The 27,973-nt window shown below is 39.9% G+C and overlaps 4 protein-coding genes and 1 non-coding gene across 7 annotated transcripts; 4 read left to right on the forward strand and 1 right to left on the reverse strand.

Annotated features, from left to right (window-relative positions):
• TRNAI-AAU lies at positions 138-211 on the forward strand. The gene has a single exon. It is a non-coding gene; the product is annotated as a tRNA-Ile (tRNA).
• LOC109233760 lies at positions 3,372-4,259 on the forward strand. Its single transcript, XM_019399624.1, has one exon. It carries the CDS (start codon positions 3,372-3,374, stop codon positions 4,257-4,259), a length of 888 nt encoding a protein of 295 aa, XP_019255169.1.
• LOC109233425 (serine/threonine-protein kinase AtPK2/AtPK19-like) lies at positions 15,196-19,947 on the forward strand. Its single transcript, XM_019399295.1, has 7 exons — positions 15,196-15,302; positions 16,833-17,742; positions 17,906-17,988; positions 18,068-18,188; positions 18,317-18,490; positions 18,982-19,089; positions 19,384-19,947. The coding sequence occupies exons 2-7, from the start codon at positions 17,104-17,106 to the stop codon at positions 19,684-19,686; spliced, it is 1,428 nt and encodes a 475-aa protein (XP_019254840.1). The 5' UTR covers positions 15,196-15,302; positions 16,833-17,103; the 3' UTR covers positions 19,687-19,947.
• Positions 20,512-25,059, reverse strand: LOC109233426 (mannan endo-1,4-beta-mannosidase 6). Of its 3 annotated transcripts, none has more exons than XM_019399296.1 (6): positions 24,813-25,059; positions 22,672-22,939; positions 22,285-22,479; positions 21,939-22,061; positions 21,641-21,852; positions 20,512-21,179 (listed from the first exon to the last, which is right to left on the reverse strand). In XM_019399296.1, exons 1-6 carry the CDS (start codon positions 24,902-24,904, stop codon positions 20,744-20,746), a joined length of 1,326 nt encoding a protein of 441 aa, XP_019254841.1. In that variant the 5' UTR covers positions 24,905-25,059; the 3' UTR covers positions 20,512-20,743. The 3 variants fall into 3 exon arrangements, with proteins under 3 accessions (XP_019254841.1, XP_019254843.1, XP_019254842.1); XM_019399298.1 differs by lacking the exon at positions 24,813-25,059 and adding an exon at positions 23,287-23,592; XM_019399297.1 differs by lacking the exon at positions 24,813-25,059 and adding an exon at positions 23,061-23,180.
• LOC109233761 lies at positions 26,862-27,809 on the forward strand. The gene has a single exon (XM_019399625.1). It carries the CDS (start codon positions 26,862-26,864, stop codon positions 27,807-27,809), a length of 948 nt encoding a protein of 315 aa, XP_019255170.1.

Here is a 27,973-nt window from a genome sequence, read left to right on the forward strand (position 1 = left end):
CCCCCCCAATCCCCACCCACCCCCTGTCCCTCAGGGTGAAGAGTGTGTGAACTGCTACGGACTTTCTCCATTTATAATTTAGAAAGTTAAAGGTAAATCAATAGGTAACTAAAATATATAGAACCATGAAGCATCAAGGCCCATTAGCTCAGTTGGTTAGAGCGTCGTGCTAATAACGCGAAGGTCGCAGGTTCTAGACCTGCATGGGCCAGCAGATGTCTAAATTTTGCTTCTTTGTTCATGTGATGAGACGTATTTTGGCACCTGTTTTTATATATCTACCTTTATTTACTACAACAAGTAACAATAGCCGGCCAATAATTCTCCAATTCCATCTCTTTTAATAATACCTCCAAATCTGTGTGGTTTCTCATTGCATCTTATCTTCACTATTGTGTTTCATATCCGAGAATCGAAATTCTGGTACTGGCTTATAATATCTACTTTTTATTTGGTCTTTTATTTTATTTTTCTCTCTCTCTCAAGATATATATGGCATTTCATTTTATTTGCATAAGCTTGATCAGCTCACCTAGAGCTTAAAATTTTTTATAATAACCGCCACTAATTTATCCAAGATCAAGAGATCACAAATTTGCAATATTGAAGCTTTTTAGTAATTCTTTATTAAGACTATAAGCTGGAATCTTTCATAAGAAGATAACATCATTACGTATGTAATTTAAAGAAACGAGTTTTGTGATATTGTTGGAGCAAGAGACAAACATAAGAAAGATTAAGCCTCTGATATTGACAGTTTGACACTTATACCACTACATTATTTGACACTGTTTCGCTAAATTAGATCCACACGACTTGAGAAAAACATACTAAACATCAATATGAAACAAGTAGTACTAAAGTTTCATAATACAGCTACGCTCATGCCCACATTAACATATGAATTGAATTGTGACAATAAGTCGACACCGTCCACACAAAATTCTGTGTATGTGATAAGCCACTAGCAAGCTGGGCAAAAAGGCCAACTGTGGTGCTACCGAAGAACAAATGGCAAGCCAGCAACTCTAGGCAGAATCCATTTTGATCATTGAAGGTGAGAGGATGTAGAAGAGGCGCAAAGGAGATAGTTAGGAGAATTCCGTATAAATGAAAATTTTGCTATTTCTATTATTCTCTATATTTTATTTTATATGTGTATAGGCCAAAAAATATCTTTGATATAGCCAAGCCACGTCAGCACCGTGATAGCCTTCGTCGGCCGTCACGTGCTATCAGTAAGGTCTCCACAAAGATTTGCCCCAGGTCGAAGTAGCCTCGAAGCGATGAAGGGTGTGATCGAAGAGTCAGCAAAGATCAAGGTCGTGAAGTCATCGTAGTTCAAGGTCGAGGTCGAGCATCTTAGACAGAGTTGTAACGGCTAGCTTTAAGATAGGATACAAAAGACAATATTCTGGTGAATATTCTCTGCACATGTACTATTAAGGTTTCTATAAACATGTTCCCTATAAATAGAAAGAGGCACAATGATAGGGGACATAAGATATTCATTTGTAAAAAACACATTGACTTTATAGAGAGGATCTGGTCCTATTGCAAGCATACAAAAACAACCATTTTACTAAGATTCTTATCTAGCATTTCCACTAGATCCAAGAACAACCTAAGTGTTCAAAGGCTTATCAATTATTCATCATTGTCAGAGAGAATATCCGTTGATCTCATCACTTTTCGGGTGACTCACACGTTTTATTTACTTAAATGCCACTTATTGCTATTTATTAATATTTAATATCATATTACATCTTTTGGATCATTAAATACTGTTATTATTGCTTATATTCATTGCCATCCGGACAAATATACAAGTTATTAGTCACAACACCGATGGATTTATCTTTAGGATATTATTATTAGCTAAGATTAACTCTTCTTAATTAAATCTAATCGGTTGAACCAAGATCTATATTTTTGGTCAAACAGTTTGGCGTCGTGTGTGGGGATTTCTTAGTTAAATTTTTAGTTTCCTTTAGATCTACAGCTAACGCGAGTCACCAACCTCAAGATCTTTCTCTTTCTTTGCACGTACAAAAACCTATATGGCAGGTAGCCAAGAATAGATGACTAAAGTAACAGGTGATTTCCCTAGCAACATCATGAACGCTACCAATGAGAGCCGTGAAACATTAGGCGAGGACGTGACGCGCACTGCCTCCCCTAGGTGCGAGAGGTCGCCTCCCCCCATTGTAGCATAACAAAACCAAACGGAAAAGGGGCCTCCACGTCCACAGAAGAAGAGACGCCACCGGCCGTCAAAAAGCTCCTCAAAGCATGTCTAACCGATACGCTAGTCAGAATGCTCAACAAGCCCACTCCATGCACGACTATAGAGACTACAAGAACCTACACAGTGCAACGAGTAGACGAACAGGGCGACCAACCAAACCCTCCAACACCAGGTATAACTCACAACGTCACTAACAATGCAGGTGACAACGCCCTCGCCGTTGTTCTAAAGAGGATGGAAGAAATGCAGAATGAAAATAAATCACTTAGATATCAAATGAAAGAACACCAAGAACGAGTAGACAAGATACCGGGCGCCCCTAAGAAATTGCCAAAGAGGGACACCAGCAGGTTCGTAGAGCAGTCGTACAAAGAAGAAGAAGCCCCACATGCCATACCAAAGACCTTAAAAATGTCGCCGCATCTCAGGATATACAACGAAACGACTGATCCCGAAGATCAAGTGACTTATTATGTCACCGCCGTGAAAGGCAACGACCTCACCAATGAACAAGTGTCCTCTATTTTGCTGAATAAATTTGGCGAAACTCTTATTGGAGAGGTATTAACATGATACTCACAGCTACCAGCCCGTTCCATAGAAACCTTTGAGGAAATGGCCAAGAAGTTTGTAACGGTGCATGCTGGAGCCAGGAAAGCTGAAACAAAAGTAAAAGACATATTCACCATCAAGCAGTCCTTAGGAAAAGGACTGAGGGACTTCCTCGCCCGATTTAACAAGTAAGGATGACCTTACCAAACGTGTCCGAGGGTATGGCGGTCGCGACTTTTCAAAATGGGTTGAGCAGAGATGGTTCGAGAGCGACTAGAAAATTGCCGAGCCGAATGATAAAATATCCTCCAACCACTTTGGATGAAATCCACAATGCTTACTGCGTCGAAGTTCGAGCAGATGAGGACGTCCTCAATGGACCTACTCATCGGCTCATCTCAATACAGGACGAGTCCAGGAAATAACGAAGAGACAACATCGGGAGGGATCACCTGGTCTCACGACCCAACAGGAAACAACACCAGCCATACGTTAAGGCCCCTGCTCCACCTTCTCTCTGCTATGAAGAAGGCCCATCCAGACCGAGAACGGGGACTCATCTTAACAAGAGATGTATGCCCCCTTAGTATATGCTCACAATTTTTGTGTATCACCTATAGAAATAGTCTATGCCCTGGAGAAACTCGGGACGAAGGTGAAATGGCCGCCAAAGATGAGGTCCGATCCGAGCACTAGAAAATCCGACGCCCTTCGCGAGTTCCACCAGGAGCGCGGATACAAAATAGAAGATTGCATCAGCCTCGGGCAAGAAGTTGTAGACATGTTGCAGCAAGGACACCTCAAAGAGCTGCTGAGCGACAAGGGGAGAAATAACTTCGCCCGAGGCGTGCAAGGACCGCCAAAGCCACCATCACTAGCTCGTACTATCAACATGATCATCGGCGGCAGCGACGACGCCTCCATTAACGACGTTAAATTTACCACCACTCACAAACTCAAACAATCTATTACCCACGAACGGTATGACGGACTCGAAGAAAGTATCATCTTCGACGAGTCAGATGTCGACGGTTTGACTTTCCCTCAAAATGATGCTCTCGTCATTACTTTGCGCAACTTAGATACTGATGTTAAACGTATCATGGTAGACGATGGAAGAGGAGCATACATTATCCATCCTCGAGTCCTCACCCATATGAGACTCGAGGACAAGAAAGTGCCACGCTGCATCACACTAACCAGGTTTAATAATGTAGTTGAACGAACCTCGAGAGAAATTACACTCCCTGTCTTGGCCGGCGGCGTGACGCTGGAGACGACATTCCACATCATGAACCAGGCTACTGCATACAATGCCATAGTAGGACGACCATGGATACATCCAATGAGAGCCATCCCTTCCAGCCTATACCAAGTAATCAAATTCCCAACACCTTGGGGGATATTCATCATACGGGGAGAACAACGCACATCCCGGGAGTGCTACCGCATCGCCTAAGACAGCACGACAACCCAACAAAAAAAATAAGAAAAAAGAGGCATTGCAATCAAAGGGCCGAGGTCGATACAAGAAGAGACCAGGGACGTCATCATGGATTCCGACGGTCGAATCCAGGGACTCGACTATAGAGGACCTCGCCCCCGTTCAATTAGACCCCAACGACCGCAGTAAAAAGGCCTACATCGGCTACAAGCTCCGAGAACCAGGTAAATTTAGTCATTCTTAATAACTAGTGCAGATTTGTTTGCCTTCAGCCATGCAGATATGCCGGGCATCCCCAAGGAGATCGTCACACATAAATTAAACGTCGACCCGTTCTACCCCCCGTCAAGGCATGTCAGACATAACTTCAATCCCGCCATCTACGATGCCGTCCTCGAGGAGGTAGAGAAACTATTAGAAAATGGCTCCATGAGGGAGTTGAAATACCCCAAATGGATCGCCAACATAGTGATGGTCAAAAAGAAAAATAGGAAATGGCATGTGCGTAGACTTCACGGACTTGAGCAAAGCATCCCCAAAGGATTTGTTCCCGTTACCACATATCGACCAACTCATCGATGCAATGGTCGGGCACGAGTTGCTGAGTTATATGGATGCGTACTAAGGCTATAGCGATACTTATGGAAGAAGAGGACTAGGAGAAAACCACATTCATCACCTACCGAGGAACATATTGTTATAGCGTCATACCATTTGGGCTGAAAAATGCAAGTGCTATATATCAAAGATTTGTCACAGAAATGTTTAAATATTAGCTTGGCAAGACCACGGAAGTATATATCGTCGACATGATGGTCAAATCCGTATAGGCAGAGGACAATATCGACCAATTGAAGGAAGCATTCGACATACTAAGACGGTACGAAATGAAACTAAACCTGGAGAAATGCGCATTTGGCGTAGCCTCTGGGAAGTTCTTGGGCTTCTTAGTGTCACAACGGGGGATTGAGGTCAAACCAGACCAAATCAAAGTTATCAAAGGGATACCAGAGCTCCTGACTACCAAGAAGCAAATCCAAAGGTTGAATGGTCGAATCGCGACATTATCTAGATTCATCTCGCGGTCGTTTGAAAAATATCACAAATTTTTTGGCGTACTCAAAAAGGACAACTGACTCGAGTGGACACCCGAGTGCGTACAAGATCTGCAAGAACTGAAGGCGTATCTTTCATCACCACCTCTGCTCTCAAAGCCCAAACCCGGGGAACATCTCCTCGTCTACTTGGCCGTCTCCGAAGTAGTAGTAAGTGAAGTCCTGATTCGAGAAACCAAAGGTACGTAGTCTCCCATTTATTACATTAGCAAGACACTCATCGACGCTGAGACGAGGTACCCGCACCTCGAGAAACTGGCCTTGACACTAGTCATAGCTTCACGAAAGCTTAGACCCTATTTCTAGTGCCACCATATCTCGGTTGTTACCACCTTTCCCCTAAGAGGCATTTTACATAAACCCGAGCTATCGAAAAGGCTGGCCAAGTGGGCCATCAAGATAAGCGAGCATGATATCACGTATCAGCTGCGAACAACGATAAAGTCACAAGTGCTCGCTGACTTCGTCGTAGACTTCAGTGCAAAAATAATGCATGAAGTCGAGAAGGAAGCCGTCCAAGCTTCTCTCCAAACACAAAACCTCTGGGTCCTATACACCGACGGTGCATCCATTGCCTCCGGATCCGGACTGGACTCGTACTCGAGGTCCCTATCGGCGAAGTAATTCGCCAGTCCATAAGATGCCCAGATATGACTTACAAGGAGGCCGAGTATGAGCCCGTAACTACAGGATTAAGGCTAGCACTCAAGTATGGGGCAAAGCGAATGAAACTCTGCTGTGATTAGTCAACCAAGTCATAGGGACTTTCCAAATCAAAGAACAAAGGTTGCAAAAATATTAGACCAAGATTTGTAAGTTGTTGCCCGAGTTCGACGAGTGACAGCTCGACCAGATCTCGCGTGCGTAGAATGCTGAAGCAGACAGCCTCGCCAAATTGAACGCAGCTACCAAAAACATCACGACCGGGGATAAAAGTATAGTCCACCTCCTTAACTCATCGCTAGACCACATCGAGGTAAGATCTGTAAGCTTAACTTGGGATTGGCGCAATCGTATTTTTTCCTATTTGCAGGTCGGCGCACTCCTAAACGACAAAAAGGAAGCCAAGAAACTAAGAATACAAGCAGCCTGATACAATCTCCTCTATAGCGACCTATATAAGAAGACATACGGTGGCCCTCTGGCAAAATGTTTGGGCCCAAACCAAATCCAGCACGTTCTTGAAGACGTCCATGAAGGCTATTGCGGTGCTCACTCCGGCAATCGAGCACTCGTCAGGTGCCTCATACGGGCAGGATACTATTGGCCCTCCATAAAAAAATATGCCTTAGAATTTGTGAAGATATGCGAACAATGTCAAAAATACACCCCAATAATTCACCAAGCAGCTGAACATCTCCACTCAGTCACCTCTCCGTGGCCGTTTATCAAGTGAGGAATGGACATTGTAAGCCCCTTCCCAGCAGGGCGAGGTAATATACAATTCCTTTTGGTTTTAACTGATTATTTCTCTAAATGGGTGGAAGCAGGAGCGTTCACCCAAATACGCGAACAAGAGGTAATCACCTTTATATGGAGAAACATCATCTGCTGATCGGCCTACCTAAGGAGATCATCTGCGACAATGAACCCCAGTTCATGGGAAAGAAAATTGCTGAATTCTTCGAGAAATGGCATATTAAGAGTAGAGGCTGATGTAGTGAACAACTAACGGGTTCAACTAAACCCATAACTTTCGACGCGGTGTATAATTTTATATGTAAAAATTCATTAAAATTGCAAAAATAGTGGATATGAACCCATAACTTTAAAAATATAATGGGTTCGATGCTAAACACCTTAAAAGCTGAACCCATAGGATTTAAATCTAGGGTCCGCCTCTGATTAAGAGGATACTTTCAACCCCGTATCACCCGGCGGGTAATAGACAGGCAGAATCCTCCAACAAGTCCATATTAAACATCATGAAGAAAAAGCTCGAAGACGATTGTAGCCAGAGATACTCCCAGAAGTATTATGGGCGGACAAAACTACCCCGAAGAGGAGCACAGGAGAGACACCCTACTCTTTGGTCTATGTGACCGAAGTATTCATACCAATTGAAGTTGGAGAACCCAGCCTAAGGTACTCCCACAAAAGTGGTACTAGTAATTATGAGAATAGAAGGCAGGAACTCGATGAAATCGACGAACGAAGAGATATGGCGTACATAAGGATGGTCGCCCAGAATCAACAAGCAGAACGTTATTACAACAAGAAAGTAGAGGTCCGACCACTCAAAGTTGGGGACTAAGTACTCAAAGCAAAAACTCAAGCGAGCAAAAGACCCACGAGAAGGCAAACTGGGACGGCCCATACAAAATTACAGCCAAAGCAAATAAGGGTTCGTTCCAATTAGAGACAATGGAAGGAAATAACTAACCGAACAATTGGAACATCAGCCACCTCAAATACTTCAACTTCTAAAACGAAGAAGTGTCCCCAAGTCGTATTTTTTTTTCCTCACTTGAGTTTTGTCCCGTTAGGGTTTTCTCGAGGAGGTTTTTAACGAGATGATAAAGGGGACACTTTGAGTCGAAGTGTGCGACGGAGAGACTGTTTGTATCTTTTATTGCCTTACTCCTCAATACTCTCAAAGTCAAACAATGAAGGGACTAGATAGACTGGGAATGGGGCTGGAACGCCGTCCAACGCCAAAAATCTGTAACTTTCTCCAATCATGTGACCAAAGCAACAACGTCAAAGTAATAAGAAACTTACATTTATCACAACACCTTTTGTGTTAAGGTTAAGTTCGATCCAACTCGAACAACACCTATCGGCCCTCGGTCGCATTTTAATAAAAGGTTAAGTTCGACCCACCTCGAACAACACCTTTCGGCCCTCGACCGTATTTTAATAAAAGGTTAAGTTCGAACAAAACCTATCAGCCACCCAGTCGCGATTTAATAAAAGGTTAAGTTTGATCAAGTTCGAACAACACCTATCGGCCCTCGGCCGCGATTTAATAAAAGGTTAAGTTCGACCTAGCTCAAACAACACTTTTCAACCCTCGGCCGTATTTTAATAAAAGGTTAAGTTCGACCAAGTTCGAACAACACCTTCCGCCCCTCGGCCGCATTTTAATTAAAGGTTAAGTTCGACCCAGCTCGAACAACACCTTTCGGCCCTCGGTCGTATGTTAATAAAAGGTTAAGCTCGACCGCGTTCTTGTAACACCTACCAGCCCTCGACCACTACTTGGCAAAAGACCAAAATCAACCAAGTTCAAACAACACATATCAACCAAATCTAAATAAAGAGGCACACCGACCTATATAAATAAACGGGCGGATACGACCCATAAATATTCGTCAACAAGGCTACGACCAACTAGAAGACAACGACAATAGAAAGAGCAGAAATCATAACATGCAAACAACAAAAGCAAAGTACACAAATGCGGAAACAAGTAACAGGTATGGAAGAAGGCGCAAAAAACAACTTAAACATTCATATACAAATAAAGAAGTTCATTACAAGGGCTCTTAAAGACGCCAGCAAAAAAACCACAAAAAGGGTTTAAGAGAAATAATACCGGCCCTCGCCATCATTGCCATCTGCGACCTTACCACCTCGGCCCACGACATCCTCGCCACCTTCGCCCTGAAGATAAACGGTATCATGCCAGGCGTCCTCCTCAAGCCGGTTTACACTCTCTTCCCCATCCTCCTCGTCAGGTTGAGGCGTAGCGGGATCATATCCACAAGCAACTCGAGCTTCACGAGCCTTAACTCAGGCATCCATAAGGGCAGCCTCAGGAACGAAGCCTGCTGCATGCAAGTCCCGAAACATATCTAACCGGGCCTCGGCATGGATCCATCTTCGTATAACTCCCGAAGCACACTGGAAAATCGGAAGTGTTGGAAGAGGATGGCCGTGCAAGTAGTTGAGCCTTCTCGGCCTCTAGAGCGATCACTCGAACATGAAGGATGGAGTTGTCTTTCTCCAGCTCCCTAATCCTCTCCTCGAGCCTGTATTCCTTAGCTCTCGCTGTCGATTGATCATTTTCTTGCTCGGCTCGAAGAGTCTTATTCGCCAACTCGAACATCTCCGCCTTTCTTCGAGCATCCAAACGAGAGGACTTCACCTTCTCAAGTTCCTCCTGTTTCTTGGCAATCTCGCTGCTAAGCGCCTCCAACTGAAACCGACACTCTTCAAGTTGCCCTCGCAATTCAACCACTTGAGCTTGAAGATCACTACACTGGGCCTCTACGCCTCTTCTAACCTCGAGCTCCTCTTCCTTACATCTCAAAGTCCCCTCAAGTACGTTGCACTTCTCTATGGCCTGCACCAGCTCCTCATCCCTCTTCTTCAGATCTTCCCTCAGGGCCCGCATATCGCCGCCCTCACAAAATTGATTGCGGAGATCCCGATACTTGCCGCGGTACTCGAGGTATTTATCTTTTAGCTTCACGAAGATCTCTTTACGCCTTTTATCTCTCCGGACGCTCTCAATTTCTAAAATCATAGTCTACAAGCCCAATAAGAAGAGAAAAATGTTAGAACTTTGAACACTCTAAAAAATAGGAAAAAGCTCGTATAACAAACACTTATCCTAAGGGCTAGGCCAGCAATGCTCCTCGACAAGGTACCATCATTTATCTCCTTAAGGGTCTAACACTCAACTTCGGTATAGAGAGGACTGAGGGCAGGGACCACCTCCTTAGTGTCCACCAACAAGTCACGATCCATAGGGATCGTGATAGTCCTCGAACCCTTTCTAACCTTATCTCGAGCTGGGCAACCCCCTCTTCAATCATTCTCAGGTTGTCCTCATCGACATCAGAACCTGACTCGTCGCCCTCCTCAGTAATACCTTTACCCCTATCATCGGCAGGCAAAGAAGTATCCGCGGTTGTTCGAGAGGTTGAAGCCTCCTCTTGCTGCGAAAGGTCAAGGACGCCAGCAGCTGCCCATTCGATCTTTGTCCCCCCCGGAATGAAGAGACACGCCTACATCAGCTTCCACCAGCCTCGGAACCTCGAGACTTGGTTCAACATCATCGCTCACAAGAATCATCACTGTCTCACTCAACGAAAAGTCCCCTTCTACCGCATCCACGGCCAGAGTGACCCCGTCACCCATATCTACAGACCTTCTCTTTCGGGGTTGAAAATCTCTATCACTGGGAAAATTCTCATCGTCCTCGTCAATGAGTGAATATAGAGGAGGGGCAGAATTCTAAACAGCCGGAGCACAAATAGAGGCGAAAGTGGCGACTGATGGAATTGGAACAAATTTAGGAGCAACCGTGCTGAGTCAGAGGCGGAGACTGAAGACGTAGTGGCCCTCCTCTTCTGGAACGAGGGCGTGGGAGCTCTTGACCTCCTCGTGGACCCCCTGGACGAAGCTAAAGAAAAACGATAAAAGAATAAATCAGCAAAGGTAACAAACATAGGCAAAGAAATCATAGCGTCAACGACAGGGAATAGGTTACCTGCCGAGGGAAGAGATAGCCTGAATCTATGAGAAAAACTCGACCAATCACATATCCCGCCGTATGAGGAAGAATCTATCTAACCCAATCGGCAATATGGGTCACCATCTGAAAAGGTCGAGCAGTAGCTGCAAAAAGGAAAACCGATTAACCGACCCAGAGTAAGGAAAACATTGAAAACAAAAACATATATATATATATATATATCGATATGAGCACTTACGAGTAGGGTTCCAAGCCTCAGGGAAGCCTGCGACGGCGGACAGTACAGCCTCGGTCCTGACAAAGAAATAGTCAAGCCAGAAATACCGACTAGCCTTGTCATCCATCCTGATCACCAAACATCCCCCCTACCCCCCCCCCCCCGCGCGATGGCAAAGATTCAACAATATCTCTCGATAGAAATAGGGGTGAAGAGATGGATCAGGTGGCGCACTGATATGTCAACATCGGCCAATTCGGTGAATTTCATCAATATCATGACCACCTTGAAGATATAAGGGGCGAGCTGCACCGGGCATACATTGTAGTAGCGACATAACTCTTCTATTAACAACAATAAAGGGAACGTATATCCGATTAAGAAGGGATATGCGTAAAGGGCGCAGAAGCCAGGACGATGAACCCGTACCTCGTCGTCGCCTGCAGGGACCAAGTCCACGTGATCAGGTAGGCTGAGCCTAGCCTTGAATTCGGTTAACCGCTCAACCATCATCGTAGATTTAAACCTCTCTGTCACCACTTCCAGGCCCTTGTGGAAGTCGGGTTTAGCATCAACATATCGAGGTACGATCTCCTCTACAATAGGTAGGCTTTCCTCATCAACGACAAATCTGCCGTCTTCCCCATGGTCAGGAAAAATAACATCTAGAGGGATGGTATGATCTTCCATGTGGATGTCTGATGGGAGGTCCGACATTGTTATGGAAAGAGATAGAGAATCAAAGAAAACATAGATAGGTAAAAGGGTTTTGCGAAGAAGAAAAAGAAGCTCTACTTATGAAGTAGAAGGAGTGTGGGAAAGTTTCAAAATCAACGAATCACCCCCTATTTATAAGACTTGGGGGAACCAAAATCGAAACGACATGCCATGATTAGCACGGAGATCGAAATGATAGAACCAATCAAGGGTTGCACGTGAATCGATGCAACACAACGGGAAAATGCATCATTATGACGTATGACATCACTCTTTCTCCTGGACTAGATGGCTCCAAAAGACTTCCCGGGAAATTCAAAGAATTCAAAATGTGCGGCCCTCAAAGAGACATGTTGCCTGATCGTTACGACGACCACGATCTGTATAGCCAGCTCGGTAAGCTTGACCACAAACGACATTATCCACTCATCGACCTCGCCCGTAAGGACGACCTCAATAAGTGAAGAGACTAACTGTATAGGCCAAAAAAATCTTTGATATAGGCAAGCCACATCAGCACCATGATAGCCTTCGTCGGCCGCCACGTGCTACCAGTAAGGTCTTCACAAAGATCTGCCCCATGTCGAAGTAGCCTCGAAGCGATGAAGAGTCATCGTAGTTCAAGGTCGAGGTCGAGCATCTTAGACAGAGTTATAACGGCTAGCTGTAAGATAGGACACAAAAGAGAATATTCTAGTAGACATTCTCTGCGCATGTACTATTAGAGTTTAGAGGAACATGTTCCCTATAAATAGGAAGAGACACAATAATATGGGACATGGGATATTCATTTGTAAAAAACACGTTGACTTTATAGAGAGGATCTGGTCCTATTGCAAGCATACAAAAACAACCTTCTTACTAGGATTCTTGTCTAGCGTTTTCACTGGATCCAAGAACAACCTAAGTGTTCAAAGGCTTATCAATCATTCATTATTGTCAGAGAGAATATCCACTGATCTCATCCCTTTTTCGGGTGACTCACACATTTTATTTACTTAAATACCACTTATTGCTATTTATTACTATTTAGGCCTCATTTGTTTGCACTTAATGGAGGTCTGAATCTTAATCATTCAGATCTCAGACATTAAGTGCGTTTATTTTTAAAGTCTGAATCTTAATTATTCAGATCTTAGTCATTAAGTGTGTTTATTTTTTTTACTTCACAACCACTTAACGGGTCTGAATAGGTCTGTAAGGTTAAGATCTATAACAGAGACTTAATTTCATTAAGATGCTATCACATATTCATTATTAAATGCCGCCACCGCCTATCATTATCAACTTCCACCATGATGACACCACCACCATACTCAATCACCACCACCATGCCACCATCATCCTCAATCATAGCCGCCACCATCATCGACCATCACCATCCACTATCCCCACCACTCCGACCACCATCATTCCCCACAAGCAACACTCATCCACCTCAACTACCACGACTACCCCATCACCATCAACAACCACAGACGACACTGCCCATCATTATAACCTACCACCACCCACCCACCACCTTCCTCAGTCACAACTACTACCACCACCCACCATTATTAACTATCACTAACCACCACCTCCATCCTCAATCATAATCGCCACCACTACCAATCACTACTAGCTACTAGCATGAACCACCATCATTAACCAAAATTACCACCAACTAACGCCTCTAGTTGACATTCACTCGTTAGCCATCACCACCAACAACTATCATATTTTAAAAAACTATATATTTTATTGATAGAATATTAGATTAGTTATTTTATTTGAATTTTATATTTATTAATTTTCAAATAAAGATAAATTTTATACATTAGATGTTAAAAATCAAATAGTCTTAATTATTTCTATTCAGATCTTAATACACATCTTAATATATTTAGATGTGTATTCAGATTCAGATGTCTTAATCTTAATACACATCTTGATATTCAGATGTTGTATTCAGATTCAGACGTCTTAATCTTAAAAAAAAATAAAATTAAATGAGGCCTTAATGCCATGTTCCATCTTTTTGGATTATCGAATACTGTTATTAGTGCTTATATTCATTGTCATCCGGATAAATATACAAGTTATTTGACACAACACCGATGGCTTTATCTTTAAGATATTATTATTAGCTGAGATTAACTCTTCTTTATTTAAATCTAATTGGTTGAACCAATATGTATATTTTTGGTCAAACAATATGATCACTATTACTTGCTTGGAGACCACAATTTTTTTAAATACTTTAAATTATTTTATTGTGATTTATAACATTCTTTTATATAAAATTATATTATGAAATATACTTTAAAAGTTTCAAAGAATATATGTTCGAATTTAACTAATAATTAAATAATTTGACTCTACTAATCGCTACATAACAAGAAACGCGGGGAGTATTTTTCTTTCTTGGTACAAATGCATCATCAACAACAACAACAATAATAATATACTTAGTGTGTTCCTACAGTGCCAGGTATAAGTAAAGTAATGTGTACGCTGACTTTGCCCCTATCCAATGGCGAATCCAGGAATTTAGGTTCGTGGGTGCTTAACTTTTTTGACATAACTTTATTACCAATCACATTGTATAAGTGCAAAACTATTTGAACACGATGATGAAAAAAGTTAACTAAAAAACTCATACTATTAATATTATGGGGGCTTAAAATTAAAGTGTGATGGATAACGCAACTGGCGATAAAAAGGGTTGATGGGTTTGTCCCTCCGGGAGGAATTGATCGTCTTCAGGAGGGTCAAACTCTGGAGTTTTTTTTCTTTATAGTGAATTAGATTTTGTAAAAAATAAAAAAGATAAAACAAAGTCAGCAAAAAGAATTTTAAAAAAGTAGTATTGGGTAAAAAAAAAATGGCTAGTGAAAACCGTAAAGAACGAAAAAGAGAAAGTAACTTGAAAATATAAGAGCATAAGAAATAATAATTTGCCAATGTAAAGAGGCATGTTGGGTGTAGGATTCGAACTCTCGCTCCCTAATCTTCTATAAACCTCCGGCGCCCTTCCTTAACCAAAGTATCCATCACATTTTCTGAAGGTGGTTGCTGGTATTTTATATTCGGTTCCTTTGATTTTCTATGCAACTATATATACTTTGAGTCGAGATCACTGGGTGCTCGAGCATCCAAATTTTAATGTGTAGATCGGCCCCTATCCCTACCTCGTGGAAATAGGGAGGCTGTTTCGATAAACTCTTTTCGTACAAATGCAAGAAAATAAATAAAGGAAATTGAAGAAGCAACACATACCACAGGCCTCCAATTGGTTGGAATCCTCAAAGAATATGCTGAGCTTTAACATGCATGCTAAGAATATCGGGTCCACTTAAGCCACTAAAATGACGCCACATCAGATGAGTCAATTATCAACAAAAAATAAAATAAAAAAATTTGAGCTCTTTGATTGGCGTGTTACGTGATCCACGGATCCACCCACCCCACCCACCCACTAGGCACCACTCCCTCCATATTTACACGGCGACGCGAATTTTTTTGCATTTTAGACGGGTCCCGTCATAAACAACGAATTTTCTCCTGAAAACAAAAAAAATCTCCATCTTCGTTCTCCCAAGGTACGCTTCTACGTTCTTCTCTTTCTTCTGTTTTCTTCTTAGGTTTAATCTTCGTTATTTTGTTAGCAATTGAAATTTTTCGGCAAAAAAGAGAGAAAATATTGAACGCATTTTTTAATTGAAATTCTGTCAGGTATAGATCTAGAATTTTAAAAAAATCACCTTTTATGAATTTATGTATTCATATGTACAGGTTCTACCCTAATTCTTCTTATTTTGATGTGTTTGGTTCAGATCTCAGATTTTCACTTTTTTTGTCTTTCTGAAAATAAAATAATTCGGCAAGTTCTCGTTGTTTCATGTTTTGTGTTCTCTAGACCAGTGATAAAAGTTTTTGTTGCATATTTTGTTATAATTCTGTTGATTTATAGGCACTATATTTGATGTTTGGCTGAAATTTCGTAGTTTTGGTACCTTAATAAGTTTTAGTTATGATGCTTTAATAATTTCTTTTATTGTTTTTGTACAATTTAGTCTGCAAATAGTTGGAACTGGTCTTAAATTCTCTGAACTCATTAGATCTGAATGTTCTGATTTGTAATATCGTAGTCTTAGTTGTTAGATTTTTTGTTATCTCTGCTAAGAAAAGGGACATTGGGCCTAGTCAACCCTAAGAGCTGGCTCGTGAGGTGAAGGTTGCCAAGACCATGTAAGGAGACAACCAGTGTGGGACATTCTAACAATCTCCGTATTTTGTTCCTCCTTCTTGTGGATAAAAGAAAAGGAATGCAGAAGAAAGAGCGACCTAAATTTGGTATAGGACTAGACATGTTTTGAAACGAAAGGAAAGTAATTTAATACGAGTAACATTTTGTCGTTGACTCAATATGCTATTGAGCAGATTTTCCTAACGTGTAGTAGAATGATGTTTAGTTTCCTTATTGTCAATTAGGACTTGCCTTTTAGGACTAGAGAAAGTATTAATAATAAGTGGTAGGTGGTTTCTTCTGTTAAATCCTGATGTTTGAGTGTGTATATATAAGCTAGATGTGCCTAATAATGCAGGAGATTTGAGAGAGATAGAGAGAAATTTTGTGCAATATATATAGAGATTGAGAAGTACACTAGATAGTGCAGTATATTTCGTCTGATGATTATGTTTTTGTGTGATAATATTAGAGAATCACACTGGATAATGAAGTATATTTCATCTGCTGATTATGTTCTTGTGGTAATACTACAGAAGTTAACGGGATAGTGCATTTTTTTATAAGGCAGATAGTGCAGCATATGCCCATAATTCATCTGCATTATATTACTTCCTCCCTCCCTGTGTGTGTGTGTGTGGATAAATCTGTCAAGTAAGTTCTTTTTCTTCATTTTTCTTGAATGATGAGATGAACATCTCTTCAAAGTGCTGCATTGAATTTCTATATACTGCATTGAATTCTATAGTTCGCCGAGTTTGCATCCTTTGCAGGTTTTTTCTTCCAGTAATTTCTATTTTCTAAAGTATTAACAGGACTTGCATTCGACTGCTACATCTTCCTAACTTGCTGCTCACTCTCTCTGTTTTGACGTGTACGACAGATTTGACTTCAGAATCTTCATGAATACTAGAACTACTGTGGTATCTGCAGTTTCCTGTAAATCGGGAAACAAGAACGGATTTTTCTGCTGGATTTTGTTGTGCTTGCTTTCTAAGTTCTTTAAAACTGCTACGCTGAACGTGGACTTCACTTCAATTGCGGCTATTTATAGGATTTTGTTGGTAGTTCACTCCTTTGAAGCATTTGGAAAGGCTTGCCTGCTATAGTATTAATATTTGGCCATCTACATCCCTCAAAGAGTAACCGGAAACATGGTCTCTTCTCAGCTCTTTGCTCCGACAAAAACTAACTTGCAGAAGTCCTTGCACCGGCAGTTGCTTTTACCACTGAGTGCCCCCAATGTTGTTCCATCAGAGCAGTTTGAACTGGATTTCTCTGATGTCTTTGGTCCTCCTTCTCTGGCCTCAAATGAAGCTAGTAATGGAGTATGTGAAAGCATGGTCTTTCCAGCAGATACAAGTGAATTTGTCTATGATGATCCAGAGATTGTACACAGTAGGTCACATTCCTTGGTTGGTCCTTCTTCATACAAAAATCAAGCACTCAAACTTGGGAGGCTGACCATTCATGAAACAGAAGATTCACTGGAACTGGTAGAGAATGTTATATCACAGACAATTAAGGAAGACCAGGAACTGTCTGTCACTGATTTAGCAAAAGCTGGAACCATCTGCCTTGAAGATTTTGAAGTCATGAAAGTTGTTGGGCAGGGTGCATTCGGGAAAGTATTTCAGGTGAAAAAGAAGGGCACATCAGAAATTTATGCAATGAAGGTGATGAGAAAGGATAAGATTATGGAGAAGAACCATGCTGAATATATGAAAGCAGAAAGAGATATCTTGACAAAGATAGATCACCCATTTGTAGTCCAGCTTAGGTACTCATTCCAGGTGATTTCCTAGACTTTCTCATTCAATAGGTCTTCAATAACTGAGCAACCACACATGGATAGTACTGTTTTGAATCTTTAGAACTGTATGATTGTAAGTCAGTCATTTTACTTTGGAACTCTTTTTGATAATCAGACACCCTTTTCATGGTTTTAACTTGCAGACAAAGTATAGGCTTTACCTTGTGCTAGACTTCATTAATGGTGGCCACCTCTTCTTTCAGCTCTATAAACAAGGCCTTTTCAGGTAGATTCTCCCTTCTTGCTTTCTGTCACTTTGTGAAAGCTGAAACTGTGAATTACTTAACTCCTGCTTTGCTTCTCAGAGAGGATCTGGCACGAATTTATGCAGCAGAAATTGTATCAGCAGTGTCTCACCTTCATGCAAATGGGATAATGCACAGGGATCTCAAACCGGAAAACATACTAGTGGATGTCGATGGCCATGTATATTCACCCCTCTCCCTCTATTTTTGTGTGTGTGTGTAATGCGTGCGCGTCTTCACCCATCCAATTTTTTCCTTTCCATGTAAAGGTTATGCATTTAATTTACTCAATTCCCTTACTTGTTGTAGGCCATGTTGACTGATTTTGGACTTGCCAAGCAATTCAAGGAGGATACAAGATCAAACTCCATGTGTGGAACAGTAGAATACATGTCACCCGAGATTATTCTCGGGAAGGGCCATGATAAGGCTGCAGACTGGTGGAGTGTAGGAATTTTGTTGTTTGAGATGCTCACCGGGAAGGTCAGCATCTTTATTCATGTCTCTGCACATATAGCTGTAGAACAAGTTCCTTTCATCTTAAGTCTTAGGCATTACTTGATCATTTTATTTATGGAAGAATTCTGCTTGACTATGTTCTTAGACTTGCTTTAAGAGCCACCTGCTGTTCCTAGAAGCTTTCTAGGTTTGACCTGTTCCTGCAATCTCAAACTATATTCACATATGCAGAAATAAAGGGATGTCCTGTGGGGATTGCACCAGAACATTGTCGCCGCTTTAATTTGGAGCACAATTTACTAAATAATTTGTAATATATCACTTCTATCACTTGTGGGGCGGGGGAGGAATCTATCATTAGCAGAAACGATTGGACCATTTTACAAATATTAAGATTCTTTTGATTGCAAGAAACTCTTCAGTTGCATGTTTATTTTCCTGGAAGAAAATGCCGCATTCTTCAGAAAACTTAATTGTAATTTCCCTGCTAATGCTTTGTCTTTCTGTATTTGCAGCCTCCTTTCACTGGTGGAAATAGGCAAAAGATTCAGCAGAAGATAGTTAAAGACAAACTCAAGCTGCCAGCGTTTTTGTCCAGCGAAGCACATGCTCTGCTTAAAGGGGTAATTTTCCTCATCTCCTCTTATTCTCTCTGTGAGTCTTTATGAATGGAACGTCACTTGTACAGCTGTTTCTGAAAACCAGATGGAGTTGTCCTTTTCATCCTCGTACCGTGTGTTAAGTAAGATGTTATCTTTTAACTTGTTGACAGTTCTATGAAGGCTGGAATTTCATGACTTATTTACAATAACAGTGTCATGCCTGCCTGGATAGAGAAATGCTGCTATTCATGTTTTCTCAGTTTAGTTTTTTTGTTGTCTTTACCATAAGATTAATCTATATTCCCAATTCTCTAGCTGCTGCAAAAAGACCCAAGTAAACGGCTTGGCAGTGCGCTTAAGGGAAGTGACGATATCAAGGGCCATAAATGGTTCAGACCAATCAACTGGAAGAAGTTGGAGGCAAGGGAGATACAGCCAAGTTTCCGTCCTGAAATTGCTGGAATACACTGCATTGCCAATTTCGATAAGTGCTGGACAGAGATGTCACTGGTAGATTCTCCAGTTTCCAGTCCAAAGGATAACGGGGACCCTTTTCAGGGTTATACTTACGTGAGACCTGCTGCATCCTTTCTCCAGAGGAGCAGTCCTTTTTGCTAGGATGGATTTATAGGATGACACTTTATGTTGTTTCATTTTCTTCTATAGGATGCAGTAGTCAGTTAAGGTCATTATCAGGAAAATGAAACCTATCCTTCTATTATTTAAGTTGTTTGATTTGTTGTTTCTTCTTTCTGGTACTGATTCAGAGGCTTCTTATCTTAGACCTTGCATCAGGTGTATACTACGACGACTGGTTAGGTCGTCTGTTTGTTGAAATGAGATTCATGGCTGATTGTTGCATTTTGAAATTTCAAAGGATGACCTTGTCTTCTTTCTCCCTTGATAATCTGTATTTGAACTCTCTCAAAGGAAAAGACTTGAAATAATAAAGACTTACTAAATTTAAAGGAGTCACCTTTCACCCTTTTTAAAGAAATTTTATAGAATTTTGAAGCCTTTGTATATAGCTAAAATGTATTTTCACTCGATAAGCCACTTATACGCCTTGAAACTTGATAGATGTGGAACATGGCATACCACAACATTGAACTTAGGCTTATTTCATCAGCAAAAAGGGTAGCCCAGCGCACTAAGCTCCCGCTTTGCGCGGGGTCGAGGGAAGGACAGTACGACAAAGGTCTATTGTACGCAGCCTTACCCTGCATCTTTGCAAGAGCTGCGCGGGGTCTAGGGAAGGGCAGAACCACAAAGGTCTATCGTACGCAGCCTTACCCTGCATTTTTACAAGAGGTTGTTTCCACAGCTCGAACACCCGACCTCATGGTCACATGACATGAAGTTTACCAATTACGCCAAGACTCCCCTTCGTCAGCAAAATACTTCATTAATCATTATTCATTATTCATCAGAAAAAAAAAAAGATCCAAGGGCATGGCGATAGCTTTTGTATAACGACGTAAATCAGCAACAAATGCAGCTATGAACTTTACAAATACACTTTACAAATTCCTTATTCACATAATCTGGCTTATAGTTGTTTCTTATAAGACAAACTTGATTTATGTTCCACATTAAGATACATATATGTAGTAATCTTTTACAGCTGGTGCAAACATCTCATGATTCAAATGGCATATCTTCTTACACAAACATGTTAAAGCTCATCACGAGATTGGAAGTCGTCTAGTAGGACATGTTTCTTTCTGCAACCCCAATGGCATTTCCAAGAACAGAAGGAATTGAAGGTATTTAGCTTCTTAGAATGAAGAGAGACGATGTTCGACGTTGAGAGTGACTTTGAAAGTACTATTGCATAACCATCATCCATGTAATCTGTTCCTTCTGGAAAAACTTGCCACAAAAGACTTCCACCTCCAGCCCCTCCTTTTTTAGTCGAATTCAAGATTGTTTTGTACACTGTACCGATTAGTGTGTCCCTGTAAGTTGAATTGTAGCCAGGGTCTTTCGCGGAAACACCAAACTCTGCAAATACGACTGGCATGTTGAGATAGTTCTCTGCATCATCAATGTGGTTTTGCATCCATGACTTGGTGAATTCGACATGAGCATCAGAAATCGATTGTGAAATCCTGAGACAGTACAGAAAGTTAGTGACCGTCATGCAAATTAGGGGTATGACAATATGATCAGAGGCAGATGTAGCTTATAAACAACAGGTTCAGCAGAAATCAGTATTTTTATACTAAACATTGAAATGGGTGGCCCGGTGCACTAAGCTCCTACTATGCACGGGGTCTGGTGAAGGGCCGGACCACAAGGGTCTATTGTACGTAGCCTTACCCTGCATTTCTGCAAGAGGCTGTTTCCACGGCTTGAACCCGTGACCCCCTGGTCACATGGCAGCAACTTTACCAGTTATGCCAAGACTCCCTCATAGATATATACGTGAAAAATCATTAAAATTTTAACCAATATAAATTTATGAACACACAGTTTAGAAAGTGAATTTTTTAGTGTTAAAAACTTTAAAAGTTAAATCCATAAAATTTACATCCTGGAAGATGATAGTGCAGTATTTCAGTGTGCTTACCAAGAGTCTGGATATATGTGAACTGAAGCAAAATCAACTCCAAGAACCTGATGATTTCTAATGAAGTCAGTTCCAACTTGTTGAGCATAAGAATTGGGGTTGACTTGAGCCCTATTAGGAGTTGAGAGACCATAGAAACCTTCGAGTCCGATCTCCACTAAATGCTTCGGATCAATACTCTTCACATAGACTGCCATTTCTTCTATCCAAGCCTAAAAAATATCAGTAGGTACTGATGTTTTAGTATTCCATTAACTTCTGTTTAAAAGAATGACATCTAAGCGCCAAGTGCAAAAACCTGCAGTTTATCCCCAGAAGGATCTGATTCACAACGTGGTTCGTTCATCAGTTCCCACCCGAAAATAGTAGGATCGTTTTTGTATGTTATGTTGGTAAAGGTATTCACTCTATTGAGCACAGCCTGTAGAAAACAGATGAAAACAAATTCATACTTGACATTGAAGACAATGCTACATTGTGGAGTTCACTAAAAGGTACTATAATAGAAAATAGCTATGTTGCGCAGACACTCCAAGATGCTGCCACACCCGTGTCGGATCCTCCAAAAATATACTACTATTGGAGGATCCGACACGCATCCGGCAATATTTTCGGAGAGTCCGAGCAACATCGGAAAATAGTACCTTCACATGAGCCTTGTAGTAGCTTTTGAGTGTGGGATGACTAAAGAAATCATCATCAGAAGTTAAATTCAGGCCAGCAGCTTTACCCCATTTTACATACTGGGATTTTCCACCATACGCTTCCCAGTTGTTGACTAGTGATAGTATCAGTCTGATCTTGTATTTCTTGGCTTCACTCACCACAAAATCCAAAGCCTGAATAACAGGAACATCGATACTTTTTAGCTTTTCCGTTTAACAAAAACTACTACAACTACTACTACTATGTCTCAATCCAAGCAAGATGGGATTGGCTAAATGAATCCCCACTGACCACGTTACCTCAGTCCTTTTAAGGTTAGCATATGTATATATAGGAAAATTTTGGGCGACAAGATAAGCAAGTACCTTGAAAACGTCTTCGTCATAAACAGCAGGAGTTTTCTGAAGAGCTCGCCACTGGCCATCGTTAAATGCCCAAGTCCGGCATACTGATAGACCGACAGCAGACGCCTGCTGAAAGGTCTCAGTAACTTTTCCCCTTGTGGACTGATCAGCAGCAAACACCATTAACCAGTAAGTATTGAATCCATTCACATAAAAAGGTTGGCCATTCACCATAAATTGGTTCCCACTCTTTTGCACCATTGTCCACTCTCCATCTTCCATCTCTCCCCTGTCACATTATATCCATTCAAAAATGCAAAATCAAAATTAGAAAACAAACAATCCTACAAAACATAACAAGAAAATGAAACTGATTCCCTGCTTCATCGAATGGAGCACGATTTACATACTTTATACATACTACAAGTAGAAAACTAGCAGCCACAAAAAGGAATTTAGAACTAAAATTTTGCTCCTGGTTAACCATGTTGGCAAGTCAATCAGCAAAGTTAAGGTTATCTTGAACAACATAGTATATATATAGATGCACAACGAGACGTGTCCGAGGTTTTTCTGAATAAGCAACAAGCTTATGATAATGGACAGAAGTGTTGAGGAGGGAATGATCAAAGCTACCTTACAAGCAAAGATTCACTGTCCCTTCTTGTCCCTGCAACTACACATTCATATTTCTATTCTTTATATCAAAACAATTAAAACAATTATGGATATGCATTTCTTCTTGAAAGATAATTGATCAAAATAATAAACTTGATCTTAAGGAATAAAGGCAAATATTAACTTGTGATATATGGCTTTCAAATTTGGCTCAGATGTCTTTATCACTAAAAAACTTTGTGAAAAAATAAAACCAGATCCTTCTCCTTAATGATAACATACTAACTGTCAGATGGATAGTGGTCCTTGGCTTAAAAGCATTAGAAATAGAGCATTAGTATAGAAGTCTACAAACAAAAAACTAAAAGATGTCACACTTATTGAAATGCACTCTATATTACCAATTCCTTTATAGATAATTTCTTTTGATAGGGAAAATTTGGATCATTTCTCGATTTGTGTGTATCATCCTTATGCAGGGGTTATGTTGATCTTCGCTGTATCGTTCCAATTTTATCGGATGTACCAAAAGGGACAGTTCCTCTATAGATTAAAAAAGATTCTCTAAGGGTCGTTTGGTACGTTGGATAGCAAAAATAATCCTGGGATAAAAATTTAGTACTGCCTTATCCCTTGTTTGGTTACTAATCCTAGGATAAGTATTAAAAATAGTACCGGGATAACTTACACCTGCCAAAGGGTGGAATAGCAATCTCAGATAAGTTATCCTAGGATTAAGCAGTAAAATTAACAATCGGGAGATTAATACAACATACCAAACAATCAATAAGAAAGAATACCACGATAATTAATTCCAGCATAACTTGTCTTCCAACCAAACAACCCCTGATAGTATAATAAAAGAAATTAGTAAGAAGAGGCAATGCCTTATTTTATTTAAAACAGAAAGAACTAGAAACTGTGACATGACATTGACAGAAAACTTCCTACTTTTTTTAGCATCCTGCTTTCTTTATCTGCACTCTTTCATTTGCTAAATATGTGGTAAAAAGTTAAAGTGAAAAGTAAGAATCACTAAAGAAAGTACCAAAGTGGAAAGTCTATTAAACAAAAAAAACCTAAGGCTGTCATCATTTCATTGGATTTGAAATCTTCAAATAGAAATAGAAAATAACTTGTATTCTCATTATGATATTAGAAACTTAGTAACGTCCATTGCTCCTAATAAGTGATCCTAGGACATACTTTAAGAAAAGTTGGCATAAATAGAAGAGCTTAACTTATATACTCACACAGTGCAATAGAATTTTGACATTATCAAGTTTAAAAATAAATACAAGTTGCCAAAAAGTAAGATTGATGCACTAAGCTTCCGCTATGCGCAAGGTCCAGAAAAGGGCCGGATCACAAGGTTCTATTGTATCGCAGCCTTACTAATGCAAGAACCTATTTCCACGGTTCGAAGGCGGGCACGCCAAAAAGTGAGATTCTAACAAAATACATAACGTAAGTTACTTGTTATAATAGATTAAAATACAATGAAACTATATCGGTTAAATCCTTAAAAAAACTGAATGTTTTACCTAAATTTTTTGCAAAAGAGGACATGCAGTACTTTTCTGCACAGAAGCAGGAGCGCACCCCAACTTGAGTAATTGCAATTCTTCTTACTCATAAGTATAGCAAGAATCTGAACTGTCTGAAAATATTTTGACTATATGAAAAGTAGAATAAGAAGAAATTGGTGAACCTTTCAATTTTCAAGCTCCCTAGTTAGCAAACAAAGTGTACCGACAAATTGCCATTTCCTAAAAGAAACAAAAGTTTTCCTTATTTTTTTCTTTTCTTGGATTGTTTGATCATCATTTTTTATTTTTTTGGTGTGTTTTTATATATCCTATCTATATGTATATTAAAAGGATGATAATATGCATTGTGGTTAAATCAAGTGACAAGCTAAAATGAAGCCACTTGGCAATTTTAGGATAACATTAATTATTAAAAATTAAATGGAAACATAATTAAGGGAAGTAGTTTAGTGAATCTTATACATAATCTAAATATATCTTAGACAACTCTCTCTCTCTCTCTCATATATATATATATTGATCCACTCATAGATTTTCTTCTAAATTAGCTAGAAATATTGAGGTAAAAATTTAATTAAAAAACTATAATAGAAAAAAATAAAAAATATAGAAAGAAGTAAATTGAGATAACCTATGACTATTTATACTTTGAGTAAGTTAAAATATAAAATAAAACTAAAATTTACTTAAGATATTAAAGATTTATTGACTTCATAAATTAAAACTTCAAGCAGTAAAATAAGATCTTACATAAAGTATACGTATATTTATAAGATAAGAAAAAACTTAAATATTTATATCTTCTATCTATATTATATTAAAAGGAAGGTAGTGAGGCATGACATTAAGCCAAGTGGCGTATTCAGAAAATGTCACTTAGCTTTTTAAAGACATAATTTAAATAAATTTTTAGACAAATTTAATAAGAATAAAAATAACTTAGATTTGATAAAATTTAATTTATGGTAGAAATAAATTAAAATTGACTCACATTCTTATAGTAAATAAATTTTGATAGCTTTCAAAATATAATTATTCACTAACCGCTTGATCTGTTTTCTTTCATTTCATAATTTTATTATTTTTAGAAAAAAATAGTACATAGAGAAATAAAATGATAGTGAAAATATTATCATTAGATATAATGTGACCAAACAAATAAGAAATTAACTTTTATGATTAATATCTAAATTGAGTGCAGTTATTGAAAGCATAAGATAATTTTTATAATGCAGCCCAATTAAAAAATAGAAGGATGTAAATTTTTTGAATTTGAGATAAAAAAAATCTTTCTTGAAATATAATAAGAAAAATCATATTCAAAACATGAACAATAGATTCAAATTTACTACTGAAATAATTTTTGATTTTTATCTGTATTATACTAAAATGAGTGTGGTAGAAATAGATATTAAATTAAACAAGCTAATGAAAGCACATAACAATGTAATAATATTATACTTACCATTTTCTCTCGGCGCATGCTTAGGGTGCTTGACTAACGTGCGCTTCTGGACTGAAAATGGGGAGAGGCAGACCTAAGAGGAACGCGAACAGGATTTCGATTTCAGATCCGAGGGGTGACGGATGGTTATCAGAGAAAGCTTCTACCAGTTCTCCGAAAGGAGTAGTGATTGCTGGATCCGGCAAGAAATCACCAACAACACCAACGATGAAGGTGATGACACCGACCAGCGAAGCGTCTGGGTCGGGGAAGGGAAAATTGGTTCCAATTGAGTCCATCTCCAGCCCAGATAGTGGAATGTCAACAGGGAATACCAGTCCAGCTAGGAAGAAGAATGAAGAAGTAGTGACAGTAACTAATGGTAAGGACAAGCAAACTGAATCACAGGAGGAATTTGAGCATAATCAACCGGCTATGGGTTCATAGACTTGGGCTGGAGTTGTTGCGGGTAACAAACTGGCATCGAAGGGTATGAACTTACAATTCATAGCCCCGATGATTCGCGAGGGAGAAAAAATTGTTCAATTGGACCCAGAAGATATAGAAGAAGGGAATATGAAATGGAAACATCGATAATAATGTACGTTATCGGAGTTTCCCCATCGATTGGAGCTATGGAAAGGTTTCTTAATACCCACTGGAGGTTTGTAGATAAACCACAGATATTTTACCACAATGACGATTACTTCCTGATCAAATTCAGCAATATGGATGAACGAAATGAAGTATTGTATTCTGGCCCTCACACGATTAATAGTAGACCTGTGATAATGAAACCATGGGCTCCAGATTTCAACTTGTATGAGGAAGTATTGAGCACTGTTCCATTGTGGATCATGCTACCAAATTTTCCTTTGAACTGCTGGACAATGAAATGTTTAAGCAAAGTTGGCAGTGCACTAGGAAACCCCCTCTATGCAGATGATTGCGCAACATCGTCCGCTAGAATCTCATATGCTAGGTTGCTTGTCGAGATTGATGTTACCAGACCTTTTCCTAGGAGTGTCAAAGTGCAGGACCCTTGTGGAAGAGTATTTGAGCAGGTAATTGAATATGAATGGGAGCCCGAGTATTGCACAACATGTCTTCAAGTTGGCCATAATTGTAACCATGAACCAGCTCAAAAACGACCAATTCAACCAGCTCCAAGGAGGACTATAAGGCCTAAGCAAATCTGGAGGAGCAGGGAAAATACATGTGCATTAAATATTCCCAAAGGAACTACTGTCCAACCTACGAACAAAGAGGGCGAACTAAAAATAGGTGAAGGCAACAACAAAGTACTAACAAATGAGCATCAGAAGGAAGATGGATGGCAAGTAGTAAGAGGCAAATCAACAATTAAGAATCCCAGGGAGGAGAGTTGCTTAGATACAACCAATGGGTTTAAACCTCTAAGCGATCAAATGAGCAGTAATGCAGAGCCAGTGCTTACAGAGCAAATCCAGAGTAATGCTAGTATGAAAGCAAGATGTGGTAACAAAGGGAACGAGGCAGCCAAAATCTCTCAACCTAACCAAGCATGAATATAGTTACTTGGAATGTCAGAGGCCTTAATAAGGCATATAAGCAGAAGGAGTTAAAAGTAGTTATAAAGGAAAATAAAATAGGGCTATTAGCCATACTGGAGCATAGAGTAGTAGAAAAGTTGGAAACTAAAATAATCCAGAAGATAGCTCAAGGTTGGAGA

This window comes from Nicotiana attenuata, chromosome 10 (genome assembly GCF_001879085.1).
Source record: "Nicotiana attenuata strain UT chromosome 10, NIATTr2, whole genome shotgun sequence".
Classification (NCBI taxonomy): domain Eukaryota; kingdom Viridiplantae; phylum Streptophyta; class Magnoliopsida; order Solanales; family Solanaceae; genus Nicotiana; species Nicotiana attenuata.

Bases quoted from the DNA above. Each gene is read 5' to 3' on its own strand.
- LOC109233425 (XM_019399295.1), top strand. From the start codon at position 17,104: ATGGTCTCTTCTCAGCTCTTTGCTCCGACAAAAACTAACTTGCAGAAG. The intron at 17,989-18,067 runs GTAGATTCTCCC...TTTGCTTCTCAG, and splicing joins TATAAACAAGGCCTTTTCAG to AGAGGATCTGGCACGAATTT. The intron at 18,189-18,316 runs GTATATTCACCC...TACTTGTTGTAG, and splicing joins TAGTGGATGTCGATGGCCAT to GCCATGTTGACTGATTTTGG.
- LOC109233426 (XM_019399296.1), bottom strand. From the start codon at position 24,904: ATGAGTAAGAAGAATTGCAATTACTCAAGTTGGGGTGCGCTCCTGCTT. The intron at 22,480-22,671 runs GTACTTGCTTAT...CCTGTTATTCAG, and splicing joins ATGACGAAGACGTTTTCAAG to GCTTTGGATTTTGTGGTGAG. The intron at 21,853-21,938 runs GTTTTTGCACTT...GATATTTTTTAG, and splicing joins CTTCTGGGGATAAACTGCAG to GCTTGGATAGAAGAAATGGC.
- LOC109233761 (XM_019399625.1), top strand. From the start codon at position 26,862: ATGTACGTTATCGGAGTTTCCCCATCGATTGGAGCTATGGAAAGGTTT.
- LOC109233760 (XM_019399624.1), top strand. From the start codon at position 3,372: ATGTATGCCCCCTTAGTATATGCTCACAATTTTTGTGTATCACCTATA.